This window comes from Heterocephalus glaber, unplaced genomic scaffold (genome assembly GCF_053883595.1).
Source record: "Heterocephalus glaber isolate CG9 unplaced genomic scaffold, H.glaber_assembly_v1.0 deba00001586, whole genome shotgun sequence".
In the NCBI taxonomy this organism is placed as follows: domain Eukaryota; kingdom Metazoa; phylum Chordata; class Mammalia; order Rodentia; family Bathyergidae; genus Heterocephalus; species Heterocephalus glaber.
In genome coordinates this window covers 3,864,765-3,890,774 of record NW_028258364.1, presented here as the reverse complement: position 1 = coordinate 3,890,774, position 26,010 = coordinate 3,864,765, and the positions used below count along the sequence as shown (strand labels likewise).

The 26,010-nt window shown below is 36.5% G+C and overlaps 2 protein-coding genes across 4 annotated transcripts in view; one reads left to right on the top strand and one right to left on the bottom strand.

Moving 5' to 3' along the window:
• The first annotated feature begins 198 nt into the window (after positions 1-198).
• Positions 199-20,751, top strand: Nudt6 (nudix hydrolase 6). 3 transcript variants are annotated; one of them, XM_004854940.4, is made up of 5 exons: positions 199-441; positions 7,745-7,948; positions 11,283-11,338; positions 14,652-14,706; positions 20,257-20,751. In XM_004854940.4, the coding sequence occupies exons 1-5, from the start codon at positions 225-227 to the stop codon at positions 20,652-20,654; spliced, it is 930 nt and encodes a 309-aa protein (XP_004854997.2). In that variant the 5' UTR covers positions 199-224; the 3' UTR covers positions 20,655-20,751. The 3 variants fall into 3 exon arrangements, with proteins under 3 accessions (XP_004854997.2, XP_004854998.1, XP_021092121.1); XM_004854941.4 differs by having other exon boundaries at positions 201-445; XM_021236462.2 differs by having other exon boundaries at positions 224-609.
• The window catches only part of Fgf2 (fibroblast growth factor 2), a 58,960-nt gene continuing 47,050 nt past the window's right edge, over positions 14,101-26,010 (bottom strand). Inside the window, 1 exon segment of the mRNA XM_021236429.2 lies at positions 14,101-21,268. Within this exon segment, the coding sequence (XP_021092088.2) occupies positions 21,083-21,268 (186 nt within the window). The 3' untranslated portion in view covers positions 14,101-21,082.

Below are 26,010 nucleotides of genomic sequence, written 5' to 3'. Positions count from 1 at the left end.
CTTCCTTTGATTGAAACTAGCAAATAAAACAAGCAGGTAGTAAGTTTCTCCTTGCCTTCCTAGAACCGGGCGTGGACAGGACTTCGTATCCCCTCGCTAAAGTTTTGCAAAGCAGGCATCCCAGCTCAAAGCTGAGCAGAAGTTGGGGGCGCTCTTCTAAAGTTTACGGTAAAACCTCTGAAGCGGAGCTCGCGGGCGGGGCTGAGGGCGGGGCGAGCGAGGCGATGGTGCTGTGGTGGACCTGGGGCTTGTGGCGCGCGGCTCTGGCCCAGCCCGGCGCGGGCAGCCTCTCGGCGGGGATTCGCGGGGCTTCGGGCGCCTCGGGCCCCTACGCCGCTGCGGGAGAGCTACGGGGAGAGCCGGACAGATACGGGGGCATCTCGGTGCGGCTCGGCGTGCTGGAACGCCTGGACGCCGCCGTGTTCCAGAGGCGCTTGGAGGGCAAGTGCGCCGGGGCTGGGGCTGGGGGTCCCAGAGCCTCTTTGAGGAAACCCCCGCGTCCCGCCCGGAGGGAAGGGGACCCGGCACGCGCGACCTTGGCCTGCTTGCTTCGTTTAATTCCCAAGGCCTTGGTATTTTAGGCTGCTTCGCAAAATGGTGGTCTTTAGGGTGAGCAGCTCGGGTTTCTGGTCCACCTTCTAGTGTGTGAGCAAAGTTCTTTAACACCACCATTTTCGCATCCATCAACCCGAATGACGGGAGCTCAGGATTGTTGAAGGTTCCCTTGGGTAAGGCGCACAAAGTGCACAGCACGAAGTCTGCCACCTACTTAGCTGTAAGGCAGTTGTTCGCTGTCACTTAGGGAGCCTTAGTTCTGCTGCGCAAATCTGCCTCCTACTCCAATACAGGTGTGGAGAAGCAGTGCTCTGGAGAGGGTCTGAGCATCAGTGGTGCGCAGATGGGGCCAGGATTCTCCGGGCAAGAAGTAGAGTTTACTTCTACTTCCAGAGCAGTTCAGTTTTCACTAGGAAAACCGCATGCACTGCCTTTGAACACTGAGTCCAGTAGGAAGCTTGAGTGAAGGACCCTTCACTTTGGAAGAAGTGCTTGATTTGATGTTTTTCAGAACCTGTTTTTCAAACTCCCTCAAGGGGCCAATAATCAGACTGAAAGTATAGTGAGGAAATTCAGCTATGGAATACCAATACGGAGAGAACTTTTCACACAAGGGTACTTCAGATTTTTATCCAATTGAGCATTTTTGCAAGTAAGCATCTATAAGTGTAACAGAGCTAGTTAGTTCACCTTTATCACCAAACCACCTCATACCTCCTCATGTCATTTTGTCTCCTATTTGTGAACAAATAGAAGCTCCATTAGACCCCAGTAATATCACCAGTAGAAAAATCAAATCAATTCATTCTCCAATGTGTGTACATATATGTGTGGGTAGAGACCTATATTTATTGTACACATGGACTTATCAGCAACCAACAGGGGATCAAAGCATTACCCCAGAAAGCATGTTGGATTTGGAGGTACATATCCGGGGTTCCTGTGTCAGGTTCTACCATTAAGCAAATGGCCACTGAAAATAATTTGCCTCATAGGTTGTTTCTGTGAATAATTCCATCCCAACTCAATAAATCTGACCAAAGATAATTTACAGCTAGACCATGCCTATAATACCACCTACTGGGGAGAATAAGACAGGATTGCAAATTTGAGGTCAGTGTGGACAACTTAAAACACTGTCACAAAAAGTTTAAGGATGTAGCTCAGTGGCCTAGCATGTACAGTGCCCTGGGTTCTAATTTCTAGAACCACATTTAATAAAAGATAACAGATGAAACTAATTTGTCAGCTCAGAAGTACCATTTTAAAATATTTTATTAAAAAATAAAATTTTTTAATAAAATAAATTGTTAAGTGCTAGACACTAAGAATCTAAGAATTCAGAAACAAAAATATTTATGTTCATTATGGTATGACTTTTTAAAATTTTATTGGTACATTTTAGGTATACAATATAAGGACATTCCTCATTGGAAATTTGCACCTTTACATAATCTCTCTTGGTTCTTATTTTTCCCCCTTCCCCTGGCCTCCCTTCAACCCCTCCAACCCTCCCTATTTACAAAGACTTTCTTTCCATTTTTTCATTTTCTCATATTAATTCCATTCCCTTCTTTCCTTTCCCCTACTCCTCCCACTTCCCCTTCCGCTTTGCTCCTTTTCTTTCTATTTGACATTATCTATTATACCTTTTAGTCCTTATTTACACTTTCAGTTTCTCACACTAGAGAAACTATTCGGTATTTACACTTGTGTGTCCTATTGATTTAAGAATATTGCCTCAATGTGCATCCATTTGGCTATAAATGTCTCTAATTTTTCATTTCTTATGGATGAGTAGAACTCCATTTTATAAAAAAACATATTTTCTTTATCCAGTCTCCAGTTCATGGGCATTTGGGCTGTTTCCAAGTTTTAGCTATTACAGACTGTGATGCTACGAACATGAGTGCACATACATCACTGAGATATGATTACTTTAATTCTTTGGAGAAGATACCCAGCAGGGGAATAGCTGGGTCAAATGGGGCTTCCAGTCCTAATTCTTTGAGGAATCTCCATACCGATTTCCACAGTGGTTGAACCAGTCTACATTCCCACCAGCAGTGGAGCACTGTTCCTCTTTACCCACAGCCCCGCTAGCATTTGTTATTGGTTGATTTCTTGATAGCAGCCATTCTTTCTGGAGTGAGGTGAAATGTCAGTGTTGTTTTCATTTGCATCTATCGAATGACCAGTGATGTTGAACATTTTTTCATATGTTTCTTTGCTGTTACTATTTCTTTGTCTGAGAAATATCTGTTCATTTCAGATGCCCATTTTTGGATTGAGTCTTCAAATTTGGGAGGTCTAATTTTTTTAAGTTATATTTTCCAGATAGTAGACCTTTGTCTGAGGGACAACTGGTGAAGATTTTTTCCCACATTGTGGGTTGTCTCTTCACACTGCTGGTGGTTTCTCTTGCTGTGCAGAAGCTTTTTAGTAAGAAAAGATGCCACTTGTTGATTGTTTGGGCTATTTAACAGGCCACTGAGGTTTTGTTCAGAAAATCTTTTCCTGCACCAATGTCTTCAAGAGTTCTTCCTAAACTCTCTTCCAGCCGATTTAGTGTTTCTGTTTTAATATTTAGATCTTTAATCCATTTTGATTTTAGTTTAGTGCATGGTGAGAGGTATAGGTCTAGTTTTAATCTTTGGCCAGTTGAAACCCAATTTTTCCAGCACCATTTATTAAAGAGGCTATCTTTCCTCCAGTGAGGGTGTTTGGCTCCTATGTCAAAGATGAGATGGCTGAGTGTGTCTGGAGTTGTTTCTGCATCTTCTAATCTGTTCCACTGGTCCTCAGGTCTGTTTCTTTGTCAGTACCTTGCTGTTTTTATCACAGTAGCTTGGTAGTATAGTTTCAAGTTGGGGGTTGTAATACCTCCTGCTATGTCTCTGTTACCTAGAGTTGCCTTTGCTATTCTGGGTCTCTTCTTGTTCCAAATGAATTTTTGGATTGTTTTCTCAAGGTCCTTGAAGTATGCTCCTGGGATTTCAATTGGGATTGCATTGAATCTATATATCAGTTTTGGAAGTATGGCCATTTTCACTATGTTGATCCTTCCTACCCAGGAGCAGGGGATGTCTTTCCATTTTCTGATATCATCTTCAATCTCTTTTCAGAGTGCTATAGTTTTCAGAGAAGAGGTCTTTGATTTCTTTTGTTAGGTTGATTCCTAGGTATTTCAGTTTTTTGGATGCTATTGTGAAAGGAATTGTTTGCACTATTTCTGTCTCAGTGAGTCTGTTGTTCTTGTAGAGGAAAGCTATTGATTTTTGTGTGTTGACCTTGTATCCAGCCACTCTACTGCATTTGGTTATTAAGTCTAGAAGACTTTTGGTGGAGTTCTTGAGGTCTTCTATATAGAGTATCATGTCATCTGCAAATAATGACAATTTGACTTTTTCATTTCCTATCTTTATTCCTTTTGTTTCTTTCTCTTGTCTAATTGCCGTGGCTAATGTTTCCAAAACTATATTGAACAAGAGTGGTGATAGTGGACATCCTTGTCTTGTTCCTGATTTTAGTGTGAAGGATTTCAGTTTTTGACCATTTAGTATGATATTGGCTGTTGGTTTTTCATAGATCGCTTTTATCACATTGAGGTAGAGACTGTCTATTCCAATTTTTTTGTAGAGTTTTTATCATAAATGTGTGTTGAATTTTGTCAAATGCTTTTTCTACATCTATTGAAATAATCATATGGTTTTTGTCCTTGGCTCTATTGGTATAGTGTATTACATTTATTGATTTGCATATGTTGAACCATTCCTGCATCCCTGGGATGAATCCCGCTTGGTCAGGATGTATGATCTTCTTGATGATCTTCTGCATTCTATTTGCCAGCATCTTATTGAGGATTTTTGCATCTGTGTTCATTAGTGAGATTGGCTTATAGTTCTCTTTTTTGGTTGAGTCTTTCTCTGCTTTGGGGATCAAGGTGATGCTTGCCTACAGGAATGAATTCCACAGTATTGCTTCCCTTTCAGTTTCATTGAAGAGCTTAAATACTTGTGGCAGTAGTTCCTCTCTAAATGTCTAATAGAATTCAGCAGTGAAGCCATCAGGACCCGGGTATTTCTTAATTGGTACATTTTTAATTACACTTTCAATTTCATTGATTGATATTGGGTTGTTTAGAATTTTTAGCTCTTCTTCAACTTTGGTAATTCATATGTATCTAGGAATCAGTCCATTTCTTCTGTGTTTTCCGTCTTATTGGCCTATAGGTTCTGGAAGTAGGTATTGATGATCCTCTGGATTTCTGCTGAGTCCATTGTAATTTCACCCTTTTCCTTCCTAATTGTGTGGATTTGGGCCTTTTCTTTCCTTTTTCTGATAAGGTTGGGTAAGGGTTTGTTAGTTTTGTTTTTTCTTTTGAAGAATCTACTCTTGGCTTCATTGATTTTTTTGTATCGTTCTCTTAGTCTCCATTGAATTGATTTCTGCTCTGATCTTTATAATTTCCTCCCTTGTATGAGCTTTGGATTTGTCCTGCTCTTCTTTTTCTAGAAGCTTCAGGTTCAGCTCGGGTTGTTTAATTGCTCTCGCTGTTTTCCTACTTTCACCGCTATGAATTTCCCTCATAAGAGTGCTTTCATTGTGTCCCATAGATTCCAATGTGTTGTATTGTCATTGTCATTTAATTGAGGGAACTGTCTGATTTCTTTATTTCCTCTTTGATCTCTTGGTTATTCAGAAGTATGTTGTTCAGTTTCCACCTGCTTATGAAATTCTTGCAGTTTCTTTTGCTGTTGATCTCCAATTTCATCACACTATGGTCTGATAGTATATGGGGATAACTTCAATTCCTTTACACTTACTTAAACATGTTCTATGAGCAAGCATGTGGTCTATTTTGGAGAACGATCCGTGTGCAGCTGAAAAGAATGTGTATTCTGATTTTGTGGGGTGGAACACTCTGTAAACATGTTAAGTTCATTTGTTCAAGAATTCAATTGAGTTCTAGTATTTCATTACTTATTTTTTATCTAGTTGATCTATCTATTTGTGATAGTGGGGTATTGCGGTCCCCCACTACTATTGTATTAGTGCATATATGGCTTTTCATGTCCATTAGTATTTGTTTTATATAGTTGGGTGCACTAGTGTTTGGTGCATAGATATTTATGATTGTCTTCTCTTCCTGTTGGATTGTTCCCTTTACAAAGATGTAGTATCCTTCTTTGTCTCTCTTAATCAGTGTTGGTTTGAAATCCACTTGATCTGCAAAGAGGATAGCTACTCTTTTTTGGGGGTTGCTGTTGAATGGAGTATTGTGAGGACAGAATTTTAGATACAGAAGATAAGATTGCAATTAGTGACAAGGAAAAGAAAAATTGCTTTAAAATTGTAAGGGACCACGAGAAATCAACCCAGCAGCTGCTAGACGATGCAAAGAAGAATATCATAAGACTGATTGGAGTCAATGAAGAAACAGGCGAGAGTGCAGATGACATAAAAAACTGTGCACAGAAGTAATGGCAGAAAACTTCCCAAGCAGGGGAAAAGAACTTGACATACAGATAAGTGAGGCATATAGGACCCCAACTAGCCTTCATCAAAAGAAAAGAAATCTGCAGGCTGGGGGTTTAGCTCAGTGGTTCCTGAGCCTGCCATGAAGGTCCAGAGTTCGATCCCCGGTACCAGAAAAAAAAAAAAATCTACACATAGACATTTAATAGTTAAGATTCCAGAAACCCAGCAGAAGAACAAAGTTCTACAAGCAGTTAGAGAAAAGAAACAAATTACATACAAAGGAAAGCCCATCAGAACAACAGCAGACTTCTCAAGGCAAACCCTCAAGGTGAGAAGAGCTTGGAGTGATATATTTCAATCCCTAAAGGAAAACTGCTTCCAACCCTGATTGATATACCCTGCAAAAGTACCTTTCAAAATTGATGGGGAAATAAGATACTTTCATGACAAAGAGCACCTTAGGAACTTCATGAATACCAAACCAGCACTCCAAAAAATTTTAGACAATATCCTAGGAAAAGACAAGGAGGATCACAACCCCAGGAAGCCCAGCAGAATGAATCCATCTGGCATGACAAGAAATTAAACGCAAAGGGAGAGAATCCAACAAAAAGAAAAAGTCATGACAATCATAAGTTGATATGTATCAGTTATAACCATCAATGTTAATGGTCTCAATTCACCAATCAAAAGAAATAGACTGGCAGAATGGGTCAAGAAGCACGATCCAACAATATGCTGCATACAAGAAACACACTTAATTCAAAAAGAAACTCATAGACTGAGAGTTAAAGGGTGGAAAACATTATGGTATTATTTATAATAAAGAAAAATTAGATATAAATGAGAATAGAAGATTGTTTAAGTAACATGGGACATCTACATAAGAAAAACTGCAGTTATTACAAATTTCATATTCATTAAAAGAATGCTTAAGGTATGTTATGAAAGATATGATATGTTATGATATAACAGACATGATGTTAATTCCAACATTTGTAGAGAGTACCAAAATTTTTAAGTTTATGTCTTCAAGCTAGTAAAATATGGTTGATTTCATTATATATTTTTCTTTACTTTTCAAATTTTTCTAGAATTAACATTTATTATTTAAAAATAGTTTTTGTCCAACATCCAATTTATAAACCAAAAATAAGTATGACAGAACTCTTAAAAGTAAAACAAATAGAAGTCCTCAGTAGTCATTGGTAAAGGTTAAAGTTAAGGGTGTTAAATAGCATTGGCTCAGGATGTAGTGCAGTGGTAAGAGTGCTTGCCTAACACCTAAGAGGTCCTGGGTTTTAATCTCCAGTACAGGGGAGAGAGAGAAAAAGAGAAACAGAAGGAGAGAGAGAGATAGGAGAGAGAGACGGCAATAGAATGGTATTTTACTTTGCCTAAGTCAGTTTATTTGTCCATTCTACAATTACCAAACATCTATTTTGTGCCATGTATTCCCTTTAGGTGGTATGGAAATAAAAATCAGCAAATGTACTGATGCTCTTAAGGAATTCAGTGGAAAGTCATTATCAGCAATGTCGTAATTATTATGACATGATAGTGCCCATATTTGTTATGTGAACAGGACATTTTCGGGTCTCTTCCCACAGAGCTAAGTAATGAAATAAGTACATGCTTAAAGATGGCTTTCTGGAGGAGGTAACACACATTAGAAAATCTTTACAGATTTTTCTCTTCTACATTTCAGCTGCAATACAGCAATGGCGATCAGAAGGTAGAGTAGCTGTATGGCTCCACATTCCCATCCTCCAAAGCCAGTGTATTGCTCCTGCTGCTTCTCTTGGCTTCTGCTTTCACCACGCAGAATCATATTCATCAACTCTGGCTCTGTGGCTGGGAGAAGGGCCCAGCAGATTACCAGGATATGCTACGCATCAAGTAGGAGTTGCAGGTTAGTTTCAAACTCATGGCAAAAAGAATTAATTTTTTAGATGTTCACCCAATTTCATGCTTCTTACAGCTGAAGAGAGACAGTTTATTCATGAATGATTTGATTCATTGATGTTCTTCCTTGGGACCATTTCATACAACTTTTAAATAGATGAAGTTCCCCTTACTAGCCAGCAGGGGGAAGCACAGAGAACACCAAGATTACACTTTAGGTTTCCAAAGGATGTTTCAACATTTTCCACACAGATATTTGAACTTAGTTACTAAAAGTGGAATTGAATTTGGATCAGGAAATAAGTTCATTCTAGTAAAACATATGACAACCTAAGTAAATAAAACAGAAAGAATCTGCAAAGATGAATGATACGTATTTAGGAGTAGCAGAGTATTGTAATGGGAATTCACATGCTGTAGTAAACTACGAGTATATTCAAAGAGATTGAGGGCAAGGTAAGTTTTAACGACAAAAGTGAGAGAGGATTACAGCAGATATTTTGAAACAATAATCCTTGGATCACAGTGATTAATAATAAAAGTGGCATCAGTCCAAAGTTGAACAGTTACTGTGCAAATGTCCTTGCAGAGATTCTTTTTGTATGCTGTAGTGGCCTCTCTGTTAGCTTGTGGTTCTGGCGGTTTTTTGAGATGTTACTATCAGGCATTCCTAAGAACCCTTCATAACCTCTCAGTTTTATTTACCTTTCTTTTTTAAAGAATGCCTCCATTCAAAATGCCTCCATTTTGAATCGGACAACTTTCACACATACTAGCATTAAATATGTGAATTTCCACAGTAAAAGATAACTTTTAGATTGAAAATAGTGCAGACCAATGTTTTCAATGTTACTTCTTAAAGACACATTAAGTTATTGTGCCAATTATTCTAAATGACGTAATTTACAGTATAGAATTTTAGGGCACTCAGCTTCAGAGGTATAAGAAAGTTGAGAGCACTTCTTTCAGATTAAGATGGGGGTTCTCAAATTGTAGAGTGCAACAGAATTACCCGGAGGGATTGTCACAACAGATGGCCACACCCAGTCCCCAGAGTTTTTTATTCAGTAAGGTGAGCCTGAAAGTTTGCATTTCTTATAATTTCCCTGTAACTGTTTCTGTTGTTGCTGCTGATCTCAGTTACCACCCTTTGAGAACCATGGTTAAGGAAATTCTTAGATTTCAAAAAAAAACATACCAAGGACTCTAAGGAGCAGTAGTATAATTAGTAATTAATTTTTAAATTTGCCTTTATATAATTTACTAGTTTTTGAGCTAGTTTTCACATCTGAAGTATTTTAAAGGTGTTATTCAAAGATGTCTTAATAATGTGCTTTGTCTGTGGTCTTACTACTTTGTAGCAAGTAGACATTCAGAAATTTTCCCATTCAGCTCTACTTCAAAAGATCCTACTTCATAATTTAGTGACATCGTCATACTTCATTGACAGCTTCATACTTTGAAAAGTCATACAAATCTGGTTATTATTATAGAATTATTAATATATAATTTACATAAAGAGAATCTTACAAAGGACCAGTTTATAACTAAGTATTATATTGTACATTATAGTTAACAGTGATGGCGAACCTTTTAGAGTTTTCGATGATACATACAATCCATTGCAGCGTGTGTGCCATAGGTTTGCCACCACTGGTTTAGAAGTACCTGAGGCCTTCAGGGACGGGAGATGTGGAACTTGACCAGTCTTGAAGGACAGCTAGGATTTGAGATAGCTCTTGGGGCTCAGAACAAGGTAATATAAGAAACTGTTCTGGAAAGGTGCAGTTTTTCAGGTAGGGAGAAAACTGCAAACATCAGAGGTAGGTATGGCTGGACTAGAGTGAGCTATGGCCTTCTTTCTGTTCTTCAGACCTAGCAAGCTTGTGTCTGACTAGAACTTTTTCATCTACTGGCTCCTCTTTTTGAAGTATGCCTCCCCAAAGCTTTGTTCATCTGGTTGCTTAGAGCTGAGGTTTCTACTCAAAGATCTCCTCAGAAAAGCTTCTAAAATAGGGTTCTCCCACGTGCCAGTCCCATCAGACTTTGTTCCTTTGTCTGCATTCATTTTTTATAACACTTACAATCTGAATTTATATCATGTACTCCGTCTCTCCCACAATAATATAACTCTATGAAGGAAGATATTCTATGTCTTGTTCACCACCATATCCTCAGGCAAAAGACAAAGTCTGGCATGAATACCAGGCCAGACTGTCAGGCACCCAGTATTTCATGAATAAATATTGTATCTTTAGAAATGTCAGCCCTCTGAGGGAGCAGCAGTGTCCTAAAGAGGCAGTGTTGCACGTGAGGAGTGCCTTTTTTTGGAATTCAGACTGGCTGTTAAGCCTACTTCTACCCCTTAGGGATGTGTGAACTCAGTAACTCATTATGATACTCACTGAATTGTTGTGACTAATACCTGAGATAATACACATGAACCACTTAGCACAGTGCCAGGATAATCATAGTAATATACTATACTAGGAACTTCCATTTAATCCCAGATCTTGGGTTGATTTTGCTTATATATTGTGACCAGCAGGGGTCGCTCAAATTATGTTTCCAAGGTGCTGGTGTTGTCTGATCTTAGGCTCAGGTATGAATTTGTTAGGGAAAAGTTCAATTTGGACGATCACAAATTACTAAAATTTAAGAATGCATTTCCCTTGTATTCTGTCCTTTAGAAAGTGCAATTAGATTATAGTTTGCATTTTATAATAGAATTCATTACTAATTTATCATTTAGTTAGTGGTTTTCCTGTTTTCAAAAATTGTAGTTTTATTTTGGCTTCATTCCAATTACTTTTCCTTATTACAAATATATAATCCCTTACATATTTTCTCTATATAGTATTATCACCTTCTGATGTTCTATATGACTTATCTTTTGTTTGTTCCCTGTCCACATACATATACACCAGAATGTGTGCATCACGGATAGGGAGTTTTGTTTGTTTACCACTATACCCCAGAATCTATAGAAGTGCTTGACACATCACAGGGACACTAAAGAAAATGATAGAAAAAGTTAGATTCATTTACTTAACTATCTACTCTGAAGAGTGGACAAACTAGAGAAGAAACTTATGCAGATGATTATTCTGTATGTTAACATATGCTAGAATTATCTTTGGTAATCTTAAAGTTGTTTAAAAAATATGGATAACTAAGCAATCACTTCATTTCTAACAAGATTTATAAATTTTCATGGATGTGGTATTTCAACTAGGCGCTCAAGCACAGTAGCATTTTGATAATCACAGATTAGCACATGGAAGAAGTCAAAACTAAATGAAATTGCTCTTTCATTACCTTTTATTTTTTTACCCCGAAAGGAGCTGTATTTGATGAAAGTACTAGAAAAATATTGGTTGTACAAGATCGAAATAAAGTAAGTCACTTCTCATAATTGCTTCCCAAATGTTCTCTAGAGAAAATGAAAATGTAGAAATTTTTGTATGCTTAAGAAATTGTCAGAAGGTCATTTTGTTATTTATCTAAATTAAAATATCTTATACAGGCCTTGAAAATGTCAAAGTAACACTCAGTGTTGCTCATTATAACTTTATGGCTATGGGATACTTACAACTACTTGGGAAGACAGCTGTGTCTCTAACACATTACTAAGATACTGTGCCATTCATTCAGCATTCATCAAGATGCTACACTATGTCAGGTGCTGAGAATACAAAGATTAGTAAGGCAGTATGCCTGATGGCCTGTTTGGACAAGCAGTCATAAAACAGATGCTAACAGTTTACTTTGCTTTAAGAAGACCTTAAAGATTTCTCAGAAAAGGTGACATTTAAAACAGTGTAGCAAACACGAGTAGATGCTTCCCAGAGAAGAGAGGGCAGAGGAGAGATAGAGATAGGGAGACAAAGGAGGGGGAGAGGGGATGGGGACAGAAAGAAAGGAGAGGAGAGGAAGGGAGGGGAGGGGAGGAGGAAGGGAAGGAGAGAGAGAGAGAGGGAGAGGGAGAGAGTGGGAGAGAGACAGAAGAGAGTAGAGAGAAAGGAGAGGAAGGGGAAAGTGAGGGGAGATGGAGAGAGGAGATGAAGAGACAGGAGAGGAGAAAAGCTGGGAGAGGAGAGGAAGAGAGAGTAGTGAGTGAAAAGGAGTGAAAGGGGATTGAGAGAGGAGAAAGAGAAGGGAGGGGGAAGAGAGAAAGGAGCAAGAGATGAGGGGGAGAGGGTAGTGAATTGGGGGAGACAGGAGAGGAAAGGAAGAGTGTGTGGAGAAAGAGACAGGTGATGGGGAGAGAGGAGAAAGGGAGAGGGAGTAGAGAGAGGTGGGGGACAGGGGAGGGCAAGAGAGAACTGAAACTATTAGAGGGACTCTATATAATATAAAGGGGCTCAAGGGGCTTCAGAAAGGGTTCAGAAAGGGTTCAGAAAGGGGCTGACATTCTCAGTATGTAATACAGATGCCACTGTGTGTTACTGGCATTAACAACTTCCTTCAGCTCAGGAACCAGCAATGAGATCAAGCAGCACTCATTTAGTGGCCTATGAAAGAAAAGGAGGAGCAAAAGAAATATTATGGAAAAGAGATGCTTAAGTGAAAGAGATAAGAGTATTACTTCTTCTCAAAACCTAAGATGCTTATCTATTTTTATAGTTTTTTAAATGATCCAGATAAACACTGACGTCTATATATAGAAAATAGAGAAGTCTGTATTAATAATCCTTAGTTGTTAATTAGTAATCCTGTATTTATAACCCTTTCTCTTCTGGGAACTTTTCAGTAGTCATGATTTGGCAACTGGTTCTTTAAATGTTAAGTTTTATCCCTTTAATCAAGGTTACTTGGACTCTAAGGAAGATTAGTTCAAAGGGCATATGAAAAAGCATATAGTAAAAGATTAGTGAGAAATATCAAAACATCTTAATTAAATTTCTTAAAATATAGTTAGAATCAGATTGCCTGGATTTTAACCTTGAGTTTATCACATATTAGGTTTGTGACTCTGAATTGTTAAGCCTTATATCCTCATGAGGTTTTATCACTTCTAAAATGGGAACATTAATAGATTCTCATGGGATTATTGTAGAGTTTATGCATAATTCTTACAAAAACATTTATGAGAATATCTAGAATATAGTGAGCATTCAATAAATATTATCTAATATTTTAATATTATTATGTTGTTAAACCTGCTATTGAGTATTTTTTAATATTAAAAAAGTGGGAAGATATATTTGTCTCACTATTGATCATAGGTAGAATATTAATCAGGTTTTCAAACAACATATAGGCCTCTACCTATTGCTTAGAACTCAAACTCATGCTTTTTGGGGAAAAGAAGGAAGCTTTTTTAGAAATAAGCACTATAAACCTAATTGGTATCACAAAATGTCACAAAGTATTTACCAACATTAAAACATACCTAATTTTTCATATCAAGGGCCTAATTTATGAAATAAAAATATATGTGAGCTGTCTTAAATCCTTGTTATCTAGCACACCCCCCATACTTGGTCTCTCATATATAATCAGCAGTCTTCAGAAAGGTAAGGATTTTGAAACTCTACTTTTATTGTTTTTAGGAAGCATTCATCTGCTTCATTATAGTATTTTTTGTTACAAATAATATTTATGGTGATGATGTCCAGTATCCTATCAGACAAAAGCCTACAGAATTTCTGAAGAAGAAAAGCTTCTGGAACCATTTCAAAAAAGACAGTGCACAGATAAAGAGATTATGAAATAGATTTTGACATTAAGCCAGACACAAAAGGGTGGAAAGCCTGAATTCTATATCAACATAAACCACAGTCAGTGGAAACTCTGGGAAACATGCCACTTGTCTCCAAGCTAGCATAATTGAGAAGCGACACATTCTTTAAGAAGCACTCATCCAGGAAATGACTGGTTCCCAAATCTCACCACTAAAAAGTCCACAACTTGTTTTATGAATGAAGAGTATAAAATGTACTAGCTAAAGGTATAAATTCTCTTGTGTATGTTATAATGTCTCAGTTATTTTTGAGTTTTTATCACGGGGATTGCTATAACAAAACTCTAAAAGGAAAAAACCATGTCAGTCATAAAATATTGATATAATTATCTTTACACTGTTTTTATGTATATCTATTCCAAAGATTGGATATTCCTACCTCCACCTCCTCACCAAAAAAAAAGACAACAAAACACAAAACTAAGCAATTTTATTCACACTACCCATGAAAAGCAATTTTTTACATAAGATTATTAACACATAAAATAGAAATCTTAAGAGTAATATGTTATTAGAAACACAATATAGTGAAATAGACATGAAAATTAAGAATAGCATACTTAGTGACTGAATTTATTCCATACTTTCTACATATATATAGCAGCATCTGTAAGACTCTTTTATTTGTTCATAGTTAACTAGCAGCGAACTTTTTAAAGATATACAAATGCAGTAGATATTTCCCTTCAAAATTTCATTAGTACAAATTTTATCACACTGACCAAATAAAGCCACTTCTGGTCCCTGAATAAAAGGGTTAGAAAAGATTTCATGTCACCAGCTCCCTTAGAAAAGAAGGAAAGAGGGAGTAAGGAAATTTGCCAAAATTTACCAAAAGGTGAATTCTCAATGACACTGATCAACTATAGGTGTATTTTGTGGAGTCTGAGTATGTATGTGTGCATATGTGTGCATTAAGTGAATAAATGTTACATAAACTTTATTTTATGATTTCACACTGTAGTTGAAAAATATGTGGAAGTTTCCAGGAGGCTTGTCAGAGCCTGGAGAGGATATTGGTATGTATCTTATATATTTTTAATTAGCTTGAAAACAAAGAATATCCATGTGTTTACTTTCTTCTTTATAGCTAAGAATAAGAATTTAAATTTTTGAATTAGTTTAGACCACGTTAGAAAGTTTCAAAGAGATCACTATGGGCTAATATAAAATTAGCAGCAAAATATCTAACATTACAATTTGTTCCATTAGTATAAGTAATACCATTAGTAAAATAATATCTATTCTTCCGTTTGCTTTTAGATTAATCCATATGAAAGGAGCAGCTTTGGATATTCATCAGTAAAGTTAGGTTATTTTCAATAGAACTAAAGTTGTTGATGGAATAGAACTATGAGAAAACATAAATTCTTGACCATTCCATCACAAAAAGGTGAATATTAAGTAAGCTTTGCAATCAATAGTCAATTATAAAACAAACGTGATGTTATTTTCTTCATGAACTTTTTATCCATTTATTTTTGGTTAGAAAGCTACAACTTAGTAATGTGTCATGCAAGAAAATTTCAAGTGAAAACAGCTCTATAAAACAACTTACTAAGCTCAATATTAAGATAGAAATAGTAGATAAGCTAAGAATTTTATTTGTCACTGATAGGCAAGAAACAGAAGACTAGAAACTGATTATATCCATCTATGTCTTAAACCACTGGACCAAATTCAATGTCATCCTATTAATAAGTAATATATTTAATACAAATATTTTTATAGGACTTTTTCTTTAATATGTATGCCCTCCATTCTTTAGCCAAAAACTGTATTTATAGTAATCTCCTAAATTTACTTTCATTGAAGTGTCTGTTCTTGAAAATAAGTGTTACACCCCATCCTTAGAGTGAAAAATAAGAACCAAGAGAGACTATGTAAAGGTGCAAATTTCCAGTGATGAATGTCATTGTATTGTATACCTAAAATGTAACAATGATTAGAATGAATAATCAATAATGTAAAATAGGAAGAAAAGGTCCAAAGGGGTAGGGGTAGTGGGAGGGGCAGGGGAAAGGAAAGAAGGGAAAGGAAAAATGATGAGAAATGGAAAAAATGGAAATAAAGTCTCTGTAAATAGGGAAGGGTGGAGGGCGTGAAGGGAGGGCTAGGAATGGGAAAAAAATAAGAACCAAGATGCATTATGTAAAGGTACAGTTCCCAGTGAGAAATGTAATTGTGTTGTATACCTACAATGTACCAATAAAAGAATTTAATACAAAAAAAAATAAGTGTTACATAGATCAAAAGGTTCAATCTTTGTCTACAGATTATATAAGCAACCCCAACAATCTATGAGTACATTAGCGATATTAAGGTATGTCTCTAACAAATCTTGGTTTTAGATACTTGATGGCCTTTTGCTCAGACTCTGCTAATTACTCTGTTGACATAAAAAGAGTATTTTGTGGAAGTGCAAGTGAAAAAGGCCATTTATTTTCTAAGGCTAATTTATCCTAATTATCTCACATTATCCATATGTGACATATAACAGTATGTAAACTGGGCAAACTTAAGTTTTGCCTTCTTACCCAGTTGTTAATAAGAAAAAAGCAGTCTGTAGGTTTGCATAGCTTCCATACCTGAGCTAGGCCTTCACAGATAAATTTGTTTCTTTTTTCCTTTGAGCTTTTATGAATCCTCCGAATTTCAGATAGACTCATACTTAGATATTAAAGAAGAAACCCTTTTCTAGGCCAAATATGTATATAAGTTTAGGTTAAAGCATAATTCCAGAAACTTTAAATCTGAATAATTAAATACACTCCTTTTTAAAAGTATGTGAGATTATCACAGCAACCCACCTATCCAGGCCAAACACACAAAGTATGATTGAAATACAGTGAATAAAATTTTAAAATGTATGTATGATACAGTAAAAATTTATGATATTATTGATGACCTATCCAAAGGTCACATCTACAAAGTATGATTAAAATACAGTGAATTTTAAAAATTTGATACAGCACACATTGCCATTTACCCCCTCAAAAGACTCCTCCTTCAGACATTTATTCTTGCCACCTCCTGAAGCAGTTCTGGAAGTTCTCTTTCATGAGTGCCTAAATAAGGTGTAATCAAAAATACAGTGAACACTGCTGCCAAGTGTCATCCAATAGAAAGGCAAACCTAAAAACATTACTGTGTCCTTCACCCACTTTATTCCTGGATCTCACACCGTGCACCTTCTTGCTCTTTCCCAAAGTCAGATGATCATGAGAGGCAAATATTTTGAAGGTTCAGGACACTGATCCAGCCCCAACACCACAACTAAAGACACTCACAAAAGAGAACTTCCAGAACGGCTTCAGATAGTGACAAGAATGATGCAGTAAATGGGTTCAAAGTGAGTATTTTGAGGGGTTTTAATAATGATGTGTTTTCTACTGTAATAAACGTTTAAGATTTTTAAATATTCACGGTACTTTTTGATCATAGAGCATATACCTCAGCCACATGCAATCAAGAAAAAAGCATCAAATGGCATTCACTACACTACCCAAGTATAGTATAAATTAAAGCTTTGCTTTAGAACTGATTAAACCCTGAAAGAAGCTGGAAATGAAAACTGACAGTAAACATCTGAAAGACTATTTCTACAAGTGGGCATTTTTGTTTTGTAACAGTGCAAAACTACAGATATTCTTTGTAATGAGGCCAGATCATCCTAAAATCAAACTATTTTCTTTAAATATTTTAGGAAAGAAATATGTAAGTATTTAGGAACAGTGCCAAGAAAAACAAACATTTATACTGGCTCTTAATTGAACTCAATAAGCCCCATTAAATGAACACTAATTAACTACAAAACACTCTTGTTTAGAATCTTACTTCTTTGATAATACTAGGAAAATGAAACATTTTCAAGTGTTTTTTAAAAAATTAAGAGGGTTGGGCCAGGGATTTAGCTCAGCCGTTCCGCCACCTGCCTCGCAAGCGCAAGGTCCCAAGTTTGATCCCCGGTACAAAAAAAAAAAAATTAAGAGGGTCAGATACAAAACAGAACAGTCTTCAAGGCTTGAGTGTAAAGGTATCTATGAGGTTAAAATGGAAAACTGCCTTCCTAAAAAATTCATTAACCCTGACAAAGACAGTGGCCAAAGGAATGTCTGATCAGATGTTATCAGTCCACTAAAGTTACTGGGAAACATCAGGAAAGACCACATTCTGCAAATTTTTTCTATTTTATTTCAACCTAATTTTATTATTAAATATTACAAAAATAGAAATAACGAGTATAAATTCTATTTCATTATTGTCCTGCAGTTAAACAAAATATGACATAAATATATCTCTTAACCAGTGAAAATTAAAACCTTCTTAGTTTTTCCTATGTTCTTACACCTAACAATGTGATTTTAGTTTAACTTACAGTTTATTAAAATAATTTTAAAGGCATAATAGAATGAATCACTTTACCTTTAAATTCATACTGAAATCCTTAAAGAAGAGATTTCCATTTAGAAGTAGAAAAGGGTCTTCCATATCCCAGATACAAAAGCAGTTGTTTGCTCTTCCAGTTTTCAGTCTAGTCATTGATGTGCTAACTCAGGTTATACTCATCAAAACTATCCAGGCAGCACTGAATTTCAGTCAACTACAGTGGTGACTGCTGAGCAGGACAGACTGACTCACTAGCCCCGTTCTATGCTTATGACATATGAACAACCTGGACTCATGAGCTTTATAAATGTTTGTTGTTGGTTTTGGCCTTTTGAGACAAGGTCTTACTATGTAGTCCTACTTGACCTTGAACTTGCTATGTAGCCCAGGCAGGCCTTGAACTTGTCATCTTCTTTGCTTTCTGCCTCCTGAGTGCTGGGCTTATAAGCATGGACCACTACATCTGTATAAATGCCCTATTTTTTTATTAGTGGTACCAAGAACTAAACAGGTTCCCCATAGTTATTTTTCAGAGCATTTAAAAAATAAAAATATATATTTGAGCAAGAGTTATGGGCCATTATAACTAATCCCACAAGCCTTAATAAATTTAATAACAAATATATATTACAGATTAAAATTACTTTTCTTATTAAACAAAGTTTGTCTTAAACTGCCCCATTATACTTTTAGTTTTATCCCCACTTCGTTCTTTTCTTGGTGCTGGCAATCAGCTCTAAGACCTCATGCATGCCAGGCAAGCTCTCTATCACTGAGCTACACCCCCTGCCCCGTGCTTTCAGTTTTAGAATGTGATTTCTAGCCATGTTTAACCTATGAGCAGATCTCAATTACAAGGAAAATCAGTATGTAATTGAAAAATGATAGATAAATGTCTTTTTTTTTTAGGACACATTACTTTTCCTCTTAATCTTTCCAGGGCTATTTCTCAGAGACAAAAACAAGGGCATATCCTGGGTACTGGTAAGAAAATCTATAGTCAGAGAACACAGGAATTGAGAGACATTTTTTTCTGACTTCCTCTTCCTTGCCTAGTTTTTTTTATTTTTTATTTTTTTTGGTACCAGGGATCCAACTCAGGTCCTTGTGCTCACATAGCAGGCAGCGAAACCACTGAGTTAAATCCCGGGCCCCTCCTTGCCTAGTTTTTGCCAGTAAGATTACTGCAAAGGCAAAAATCATTTACTCTGTGACAAACAACAGTAAGGCATTAAAAGATATTTGAACAATAATCTATGGCAATTATGGAGCTTCCCAGAAAAGTGATCAAGAAGGCAGTGTTTTAAAAGAGATGATGATAGAACACCACAAAATTAAGTAAAATCCATTTTAGTCTTTCTGAATGTTTAGAAAAAAGACATAAAAATATATTAATGGTAATAAAAAAATCCTGCCACAAATTGCACTTGAGAAATCAACCTTATAAATGTGAAAACCACTGTTGTTATAAAATTCTGTATATTCCTAGCTTTTTGAAAACTTCTCATGAAATAACTATTACATTTTGGTGCTGAAGGAATAAATTCAAGTTCTTTGGAACCTTATCTCAAGAAACAAAGGCAATGCTAAAAATTACTACTGTGGGGTGTCACTGACAGCATCACTAGAGGAGCGCTAAATGGTTATAAAGGAATCCAGTAGAGGACCTGCAGGTTTGACATGCTACCCACCAGGAGAGATTACAATCATTTCAATACATTTTGCAGTTCTACAGACTCTTGTAAGAGTAGACCATTTTTTCTCAATCCTGACATCCATAAATTTAGGGAGTTTGGGTGGATGATCAGGAACAGGATATTGAAGGAACATATCAGAATATTAACTGCTGCTTTGCAACATGTGTTTTCACTTTTGCAACCTGTTTTTACCTTTTAGGAAATAGAGCAAGAAGAAATTAAAAAGATGTGAGCCTCCAAACTGTACAAGTAGATAAGCCTCCAAGTAGCAGCTAAAGAAATATTCAGTATTTCAAGAGTCTTAAGTGGAGAGCAGTAATAAAATATTTTGATATTTCAGGATTCCAGATGGCAAAGAGTTTGTACTGAAAATAAACACTTGAAAATTTTGCTTTTGAACTTTAAGATTTTAACTGAAAATCTCTGATGATGAAGTCTCTCAAACTGTGATCCTTTTGATTTGCGTATTTCTCTCCTCTGTAGGAGACACAGCAGTTCGAGAAGTTTTTGAAGAGACTGGTATAAAATCAGAATTCAGGTCCCTCCTGAGTATTCGACAACAGCACACCAATCCAGGAGCTTTTGGGAAGTCAGATATGTATATCATCTGTCGCCTCAAGCCATGTTCATTCACCATAAATTTTTGCCAGCATGAATGCTTAAGATGTGAATGGATGGATCTCAATGACCTAGTCAAGACTGAAAACACAACTCCCATCACCAGCAGAGTGGCTAGCCTGCTGCTGTATGGATACAGAGAAGGGTTTGACAAGATTGACCTCACCATGGAAGAACTTCCAGCAGTTTACACGGGCCTGTTCTATAAACTGTATCACAAGGAATTGCCAGAAAATTACAAAATTATGACAGGAATGGATTAAATTCACATTTACATGTTTTAAAGTCAACTGTCCATGTAGATTAATTATGCTATAAGATATGGTGAACAATTGGGATTGATTAAATATCTGATGCTGATTTTTCTAATGATTTTTCATGATGAAAAACTAAATATATCCACTTTAAAATCTTCTTTTCAAATAAAGCAAATATGTGAAAAAGATAGTAGCTCTAGTCTAGGTAATCTTCAATGGTAACAGCAGATGTTATATAAAAGGGGTAAGTCTACATTTTCCAAGAAGTTTTGTTTCTTTACTGAGGCAATGGTTAAATATTTTACTATTAGATAAAAAGTTGTCTGATCTGTTATCCAAACTGAGCTGTATACATTTCTTTTTTTTCTCACTAACAATTTTCTAACATACATTTCTTCTTGCACGTAAAATGAGATCCGATCCTGCCGTTAAAATCAGCTCTTAGCAGACATTGGAAGAAAAAGTATAGCTTTCTGCCCCGGTCCTGTTTTGGATCCAAGTTTATATTGTCCAGTTCGTTTCAGTGCCACATACCAACTGGAGTATTTCCTTGACCGATAAGTATTGTAGTTATTAGATTCCAATCGTTCAAAAAAGAAACACTCATCTGTAACACATTTCTGAAAAACAAAGGAAGAATTACTTGTTATTGTTATACTTTTTATATTGAAAATTTATTATAGTACAGTGTATTCTGCCCAACCAGGAGTAATGATCTTGGGTTCAAGAGGACAATCAAATGAATAATCCTCAAAAGCCCAAAATATATCATAGACAAGCATGTGCTATAGACCACCTCTATGGTGATACACAGAAGGATACAAGCCAAACACACAGGATGTCAGCAGGACAGCATCAAGCATATCTCTTCAGAAGGATGAGTCCAGGGACCATTTTCCAGGACCCACAGTAACCCATGAGGTATAGACAGTGAAATATGTCTGTGGTATAGCAACCACACTAGTTCAGACCTGAAACAACCACAAACAAAAATTTGAGATCCCCACAATGAGGGACACACCCAGGAACAAGAAGCACACTCAACTCAGGGAAGCCCAAAGCTATAGCTTCCAGTAGGTATATAAGGTTCATCCCCTCCCAGTCCTGAGGAAGGTTACCCCGGTCAGTGGTCATTTTTACTTTTACATTTTTTACATAGGTCCAGTGAACCAATGCTAGAATAGTAAATATAATTTCACAAAGAGAAGATGGGGGTTTGTTAATACTCTACTCATAGAAACAGAATTAATTTCTTAAATAATTTTTTTAGTGGCTAAAGTTGTAAGGCATAAAAAGAATTATTTGTTGTATAGAAAATAGCTCATATAATGCATTCAGAATGGCTATCTTTCAAATAGACCTCGTAATAGTATTCCAAGTAATGGAGTCTAATGTACTACCACATTATTTAAGACAAATGTTCAAAAATTAATTTCACAAGGTAGCACTAATGATACTTATTGATCTGGGAGAAGGAGGAATCAACTCTTCACTTTAAAAGAAAAATCATTTATGATTGTGTGCATTCACCAAGTGAATTATAAACTTAAAGAATGCCACACATACTGCATACATTTTTAAACATTTGTATTTATACATATAAATAAAAGATGGTCTACATATATAAATATCCGATTTCAACTTATTTCTACATACTGATATATAAGAAACCAGGTTTTAGAAAATCCACATTAAAAAGACTTAAAACTATTCCCAGGTTTTTTGGTTCCAAGATAAGGCAAACAATGGCATGAACAGGAGGAAAAACAAGCAAATCTAGAAAAAGAACTAGCATAACAACAAAAATTGAAAGTACAAGACAGAAACATCTAAAAGTAAGTAACATGTTTCTACCATCTAAAGTAGGGGAATGATATTAGATCCCACAATCTGTTTCTAGAGAAAATAATTTTACTGGATATTTACTTGGCTTTAATATTCTGTTGTAAGCTGGATTCTTAAAAACTGAAATACTTAAGTTATTTGCTCATCATGTGAACTATTACTAATAAAAATGTCCTTCTGATACAAATAAACCACAGGTACCCTTACACAGAGGCATCATTGCCCAACAACCCAGATTAAATGAAACACTTGAATTCAGGGTAACATAGATATTGTAAATCCAGTATTTTCTCTCTACCTTTGGTGAAATTTATTTTCCTTTGGTATGGTTTGAGTGTGCTCCTAAGGTTCATGTGTTCAAAGTTGGACCCCAGTATGGTGAGGTTAAGAAGTAGAAGACCTTTAAGAAACAGATCTAGTAGGGGGATCATTAGGTCATTTGGAACATCAATCTCAGAAGAGATCTAGTTAAGACTCTGAGGACTCTGGTTAGTTCTCGCACATGTGGGCTGTAGTAAACGAGTAAACGGCAAGCCTAAGAATGGCCCCTCCCCAGTCCCCGGCTTCCTTCTCACCATGTGATCTCTCCCTCACACACTTGCTCCCACCATGATTCCATCTGCCACGAAGGGATGTGCCAAGGGGACTCACCAGAGGCCAAATGGATGGGGCCAGCAACCTTGGGCTGTCACCCAAACCGTGAGTCAATAAAGTACTTGGCCTTGGGTATTTCACTGTAACAATGGAAAATGGATTCTTCTTGTGGGAACTTAAGTCAGTTTGTGTTACTCTGTCATTTTAAGTACCAGTGATTAAATATCTTTCCTTTTTTCTAGTCCAGTTTTAAAATCATAAATAAAAATGTAGAGGAAGTAAAAAGTAAAAGCAAAATTATAGTATTACAAGGAACATGTAAAAGGTCATCACTGAAATTCACAAGATAATTGCAATTCACCAGGGTAAACTCACACAATACTTCTCAAGCACATTCTCACTTTTCAGTGTCCTGTCAAATTCCCTGATGGATGCCCACTTTGCTAACTGGTACTCTACAATGCTTGACCTAACAGGATGCCATTTGTAGCTATGTACTAATATTTCAGAGAAAAGAAGTAATATTAGGGATGTATCTTGAAACCCACAAACTTTATTGAAGTTACATGTACTTTTGAAAAACAGTGGAAGGAAAACTTGCACCTGTGTTGAACGTTCGGCCCTTCTGTACTTAACAGACTACATTTTTAAAAATGTGTAACAATTTTCAATTCTCTCCATTCTAACTTTACAAACTATTTTAATGACTGAACTTAGCGAGTGTTCCTCTTAAAAGTTAGTACAATATAATTTTATTAGCCTTTATGAACATATGTACAAAGTTCTTTTCCTATTCTCAGTATGTGCGCATCATTTCAAATTTGAAGGAAAAAGGGATCTTCAGAGGAACAACATCACAGAGGAAATGGGTAAGGCGGCTAAGGACTTAGAAAAACTTACATCTAGTTTCAAAGCCTTATTTTATATAAGCTTAGGAGCTGGGAAATGCTTTAACTCATAGTACCTGACAGTTTTCATGCACATAATTTCATTCAAAACATAATTTCATATATTCAACAATCAACACAATTTTCATATATTCACAGTCATTAACATGGTTCTCTGAGTAACCCCATAGATTATAGACAACCTTTACCCACCTGACACCTTTTCATCAAATTAAATTTCCCTCTGTGTTGATGACTTTTAAAAATTTAAGAATAACGGGAGTACAGAGAGCACAGAGTTCAAATAATGCATTTTGTCATTCAACATAGGTATTCTTTCCCCTCACCTAAAGCCCCTAAGACACATCAGTGAACAAAAGTGAATAAAAATCCCTGCTTTTGTACCACTTGAATTCTAGCTGGGAGAGACATAGTAAACAGTAAGTATAACTGACTAAATCATATTCTATATTAAAATATGAGTCTTTGGGGGAAAAGTAAAACAATTTGGATAGAGAGTCTGGGATGGTGGGAGTGGAGTTTGAATAGCATGATCACACCAGGCCCCACTGAGAAAGTGACGTTTGAACAAATACAGTACTACAAAGTTGAAGGACTTAACCCCAGATATCAGAGAAGAGCACTGACAGGCAGGGGGATGGTGAGTGCAAAAGCCCTCTGGCAGGATCACACCTGCAGTGTCTGAGGGGTACTTAGGCCAGTATGAATAAAGCAGAGGGCTGGAAGGAAACAGTAACAAATGAGATCAGAGAGGTAAAGGGGGCAGATCCCCTAGAGATTTGTAGGCCATTGTAAATATTTTAGCTCTGACTGAGAATATGAAGAACCACTGTAGGCTTTTGAGCAAAAAAGTGATACAATCTGACTTTTTTCCAGGATTTCTTCAGCTGCAAAACCACAGTGGGTGAAAAGCAGATATGAGAAACCAGTGAGAAGTTTGTGCAATGATACATGCAGAGAGAACAGAGGTTCAGATCCAGTGGTGGGATAGAGGGAAGAAGCTGTCAGTTTCTGGCTGTATCTTGAATGTAAAGTTGAAAGGGTTTCCTGACAGACTAGATGTGTACTGTGAGTGAAAGAAACTTCTGAAGGCACTGAAATTTAGGTTCCAAAAGGTTGGACTTGTAATCAACTGAGATGGAGAAGACTATGCAGACAGATTTTATATAGAAAGATCAGGAACTCTGTTTTGCACATGTTCAGCTGAGATGAACATAACACAAACAAGTGGAGATAAGCATTTATTGTGAACCTACTATGCAAAAGACATGTCATTGAGCCCTCTTTCCCCCTTGCTAATGCTAATTAACCACAGACTTGGAGGATGAAAGCATTGATATCTTTGGAACCCTAGAAAGTATGTTATGTACAAAAATTCCAATGAACTATTCCAAAGTCTAAACTGCATAGATACTAAAGAGGGATGTGGATGTACATGCATATGAATGACATAAATTTGTCATGTTGTCGTGATGGGGCAACACCTCAAGGTTTCCCCAGAGGCTACTCACAGAAACCAGCTCAGCCTGGGATCCTACAATGGGGCCCAATAATTTGTCAATATTGACACTGATAATGATACTGATATTAAAATGATGCTGGGAGTTCGACCCCTTGTATCAAATAGACAATAGGTAAGAATCTAATTTAATTTTTAAAAGTACAATGAACACTTTAAAGAGTTTGATTCAGTTTTTGTCTAATTTACTTTTAGAAAAACCAAGGTTATGTGAGATATTTCTACATACTGAAAGTCAGATCTAAGAGATAGTGGGGGGTAGGCTTCTCACTGTAGGAGTCACAGAGCACAGCCAAGGAGAGGGAAAAAGCTGAAATACCCATGGGTACCAATGTGTTACGATTGAAGACATCAGTACTAACTAATGTTTAGTACAGATGCAGATACTTAAACACAGAACTATTTATAGACTTACATATACTCAGGTTAGCGTATGTACATTTTTCTTGCTCTATCAGTGGCAGGGCTTAGAAACAAAGACACTTCCATAGCAACA

Bases quoted from the DNA above. Each gene is read 5' to 3' on its own strand.
- Nudt6 (XM_004854940.4), top strand. From the start codon at position 225: ATGGTGCTGTGGTGGACCTGGGGCTTGTGGCGCGCGGCTCTGGCCCAG. The intron at 11,339-14,651 runs GTAAGTCACTTC...TTCACACTGTAG, and splicing joins TTGTACAAGATCGAAATAAA to TTGAAAAATATGTGGAAGTT. The intron at 14,707-20,256 runs GTATGTATCTTA...TCTCCTCTGTAG, and splicing joins AGAGCCTGGAGAGGATATTG to GAGACACAGCAGTTCGAGAA.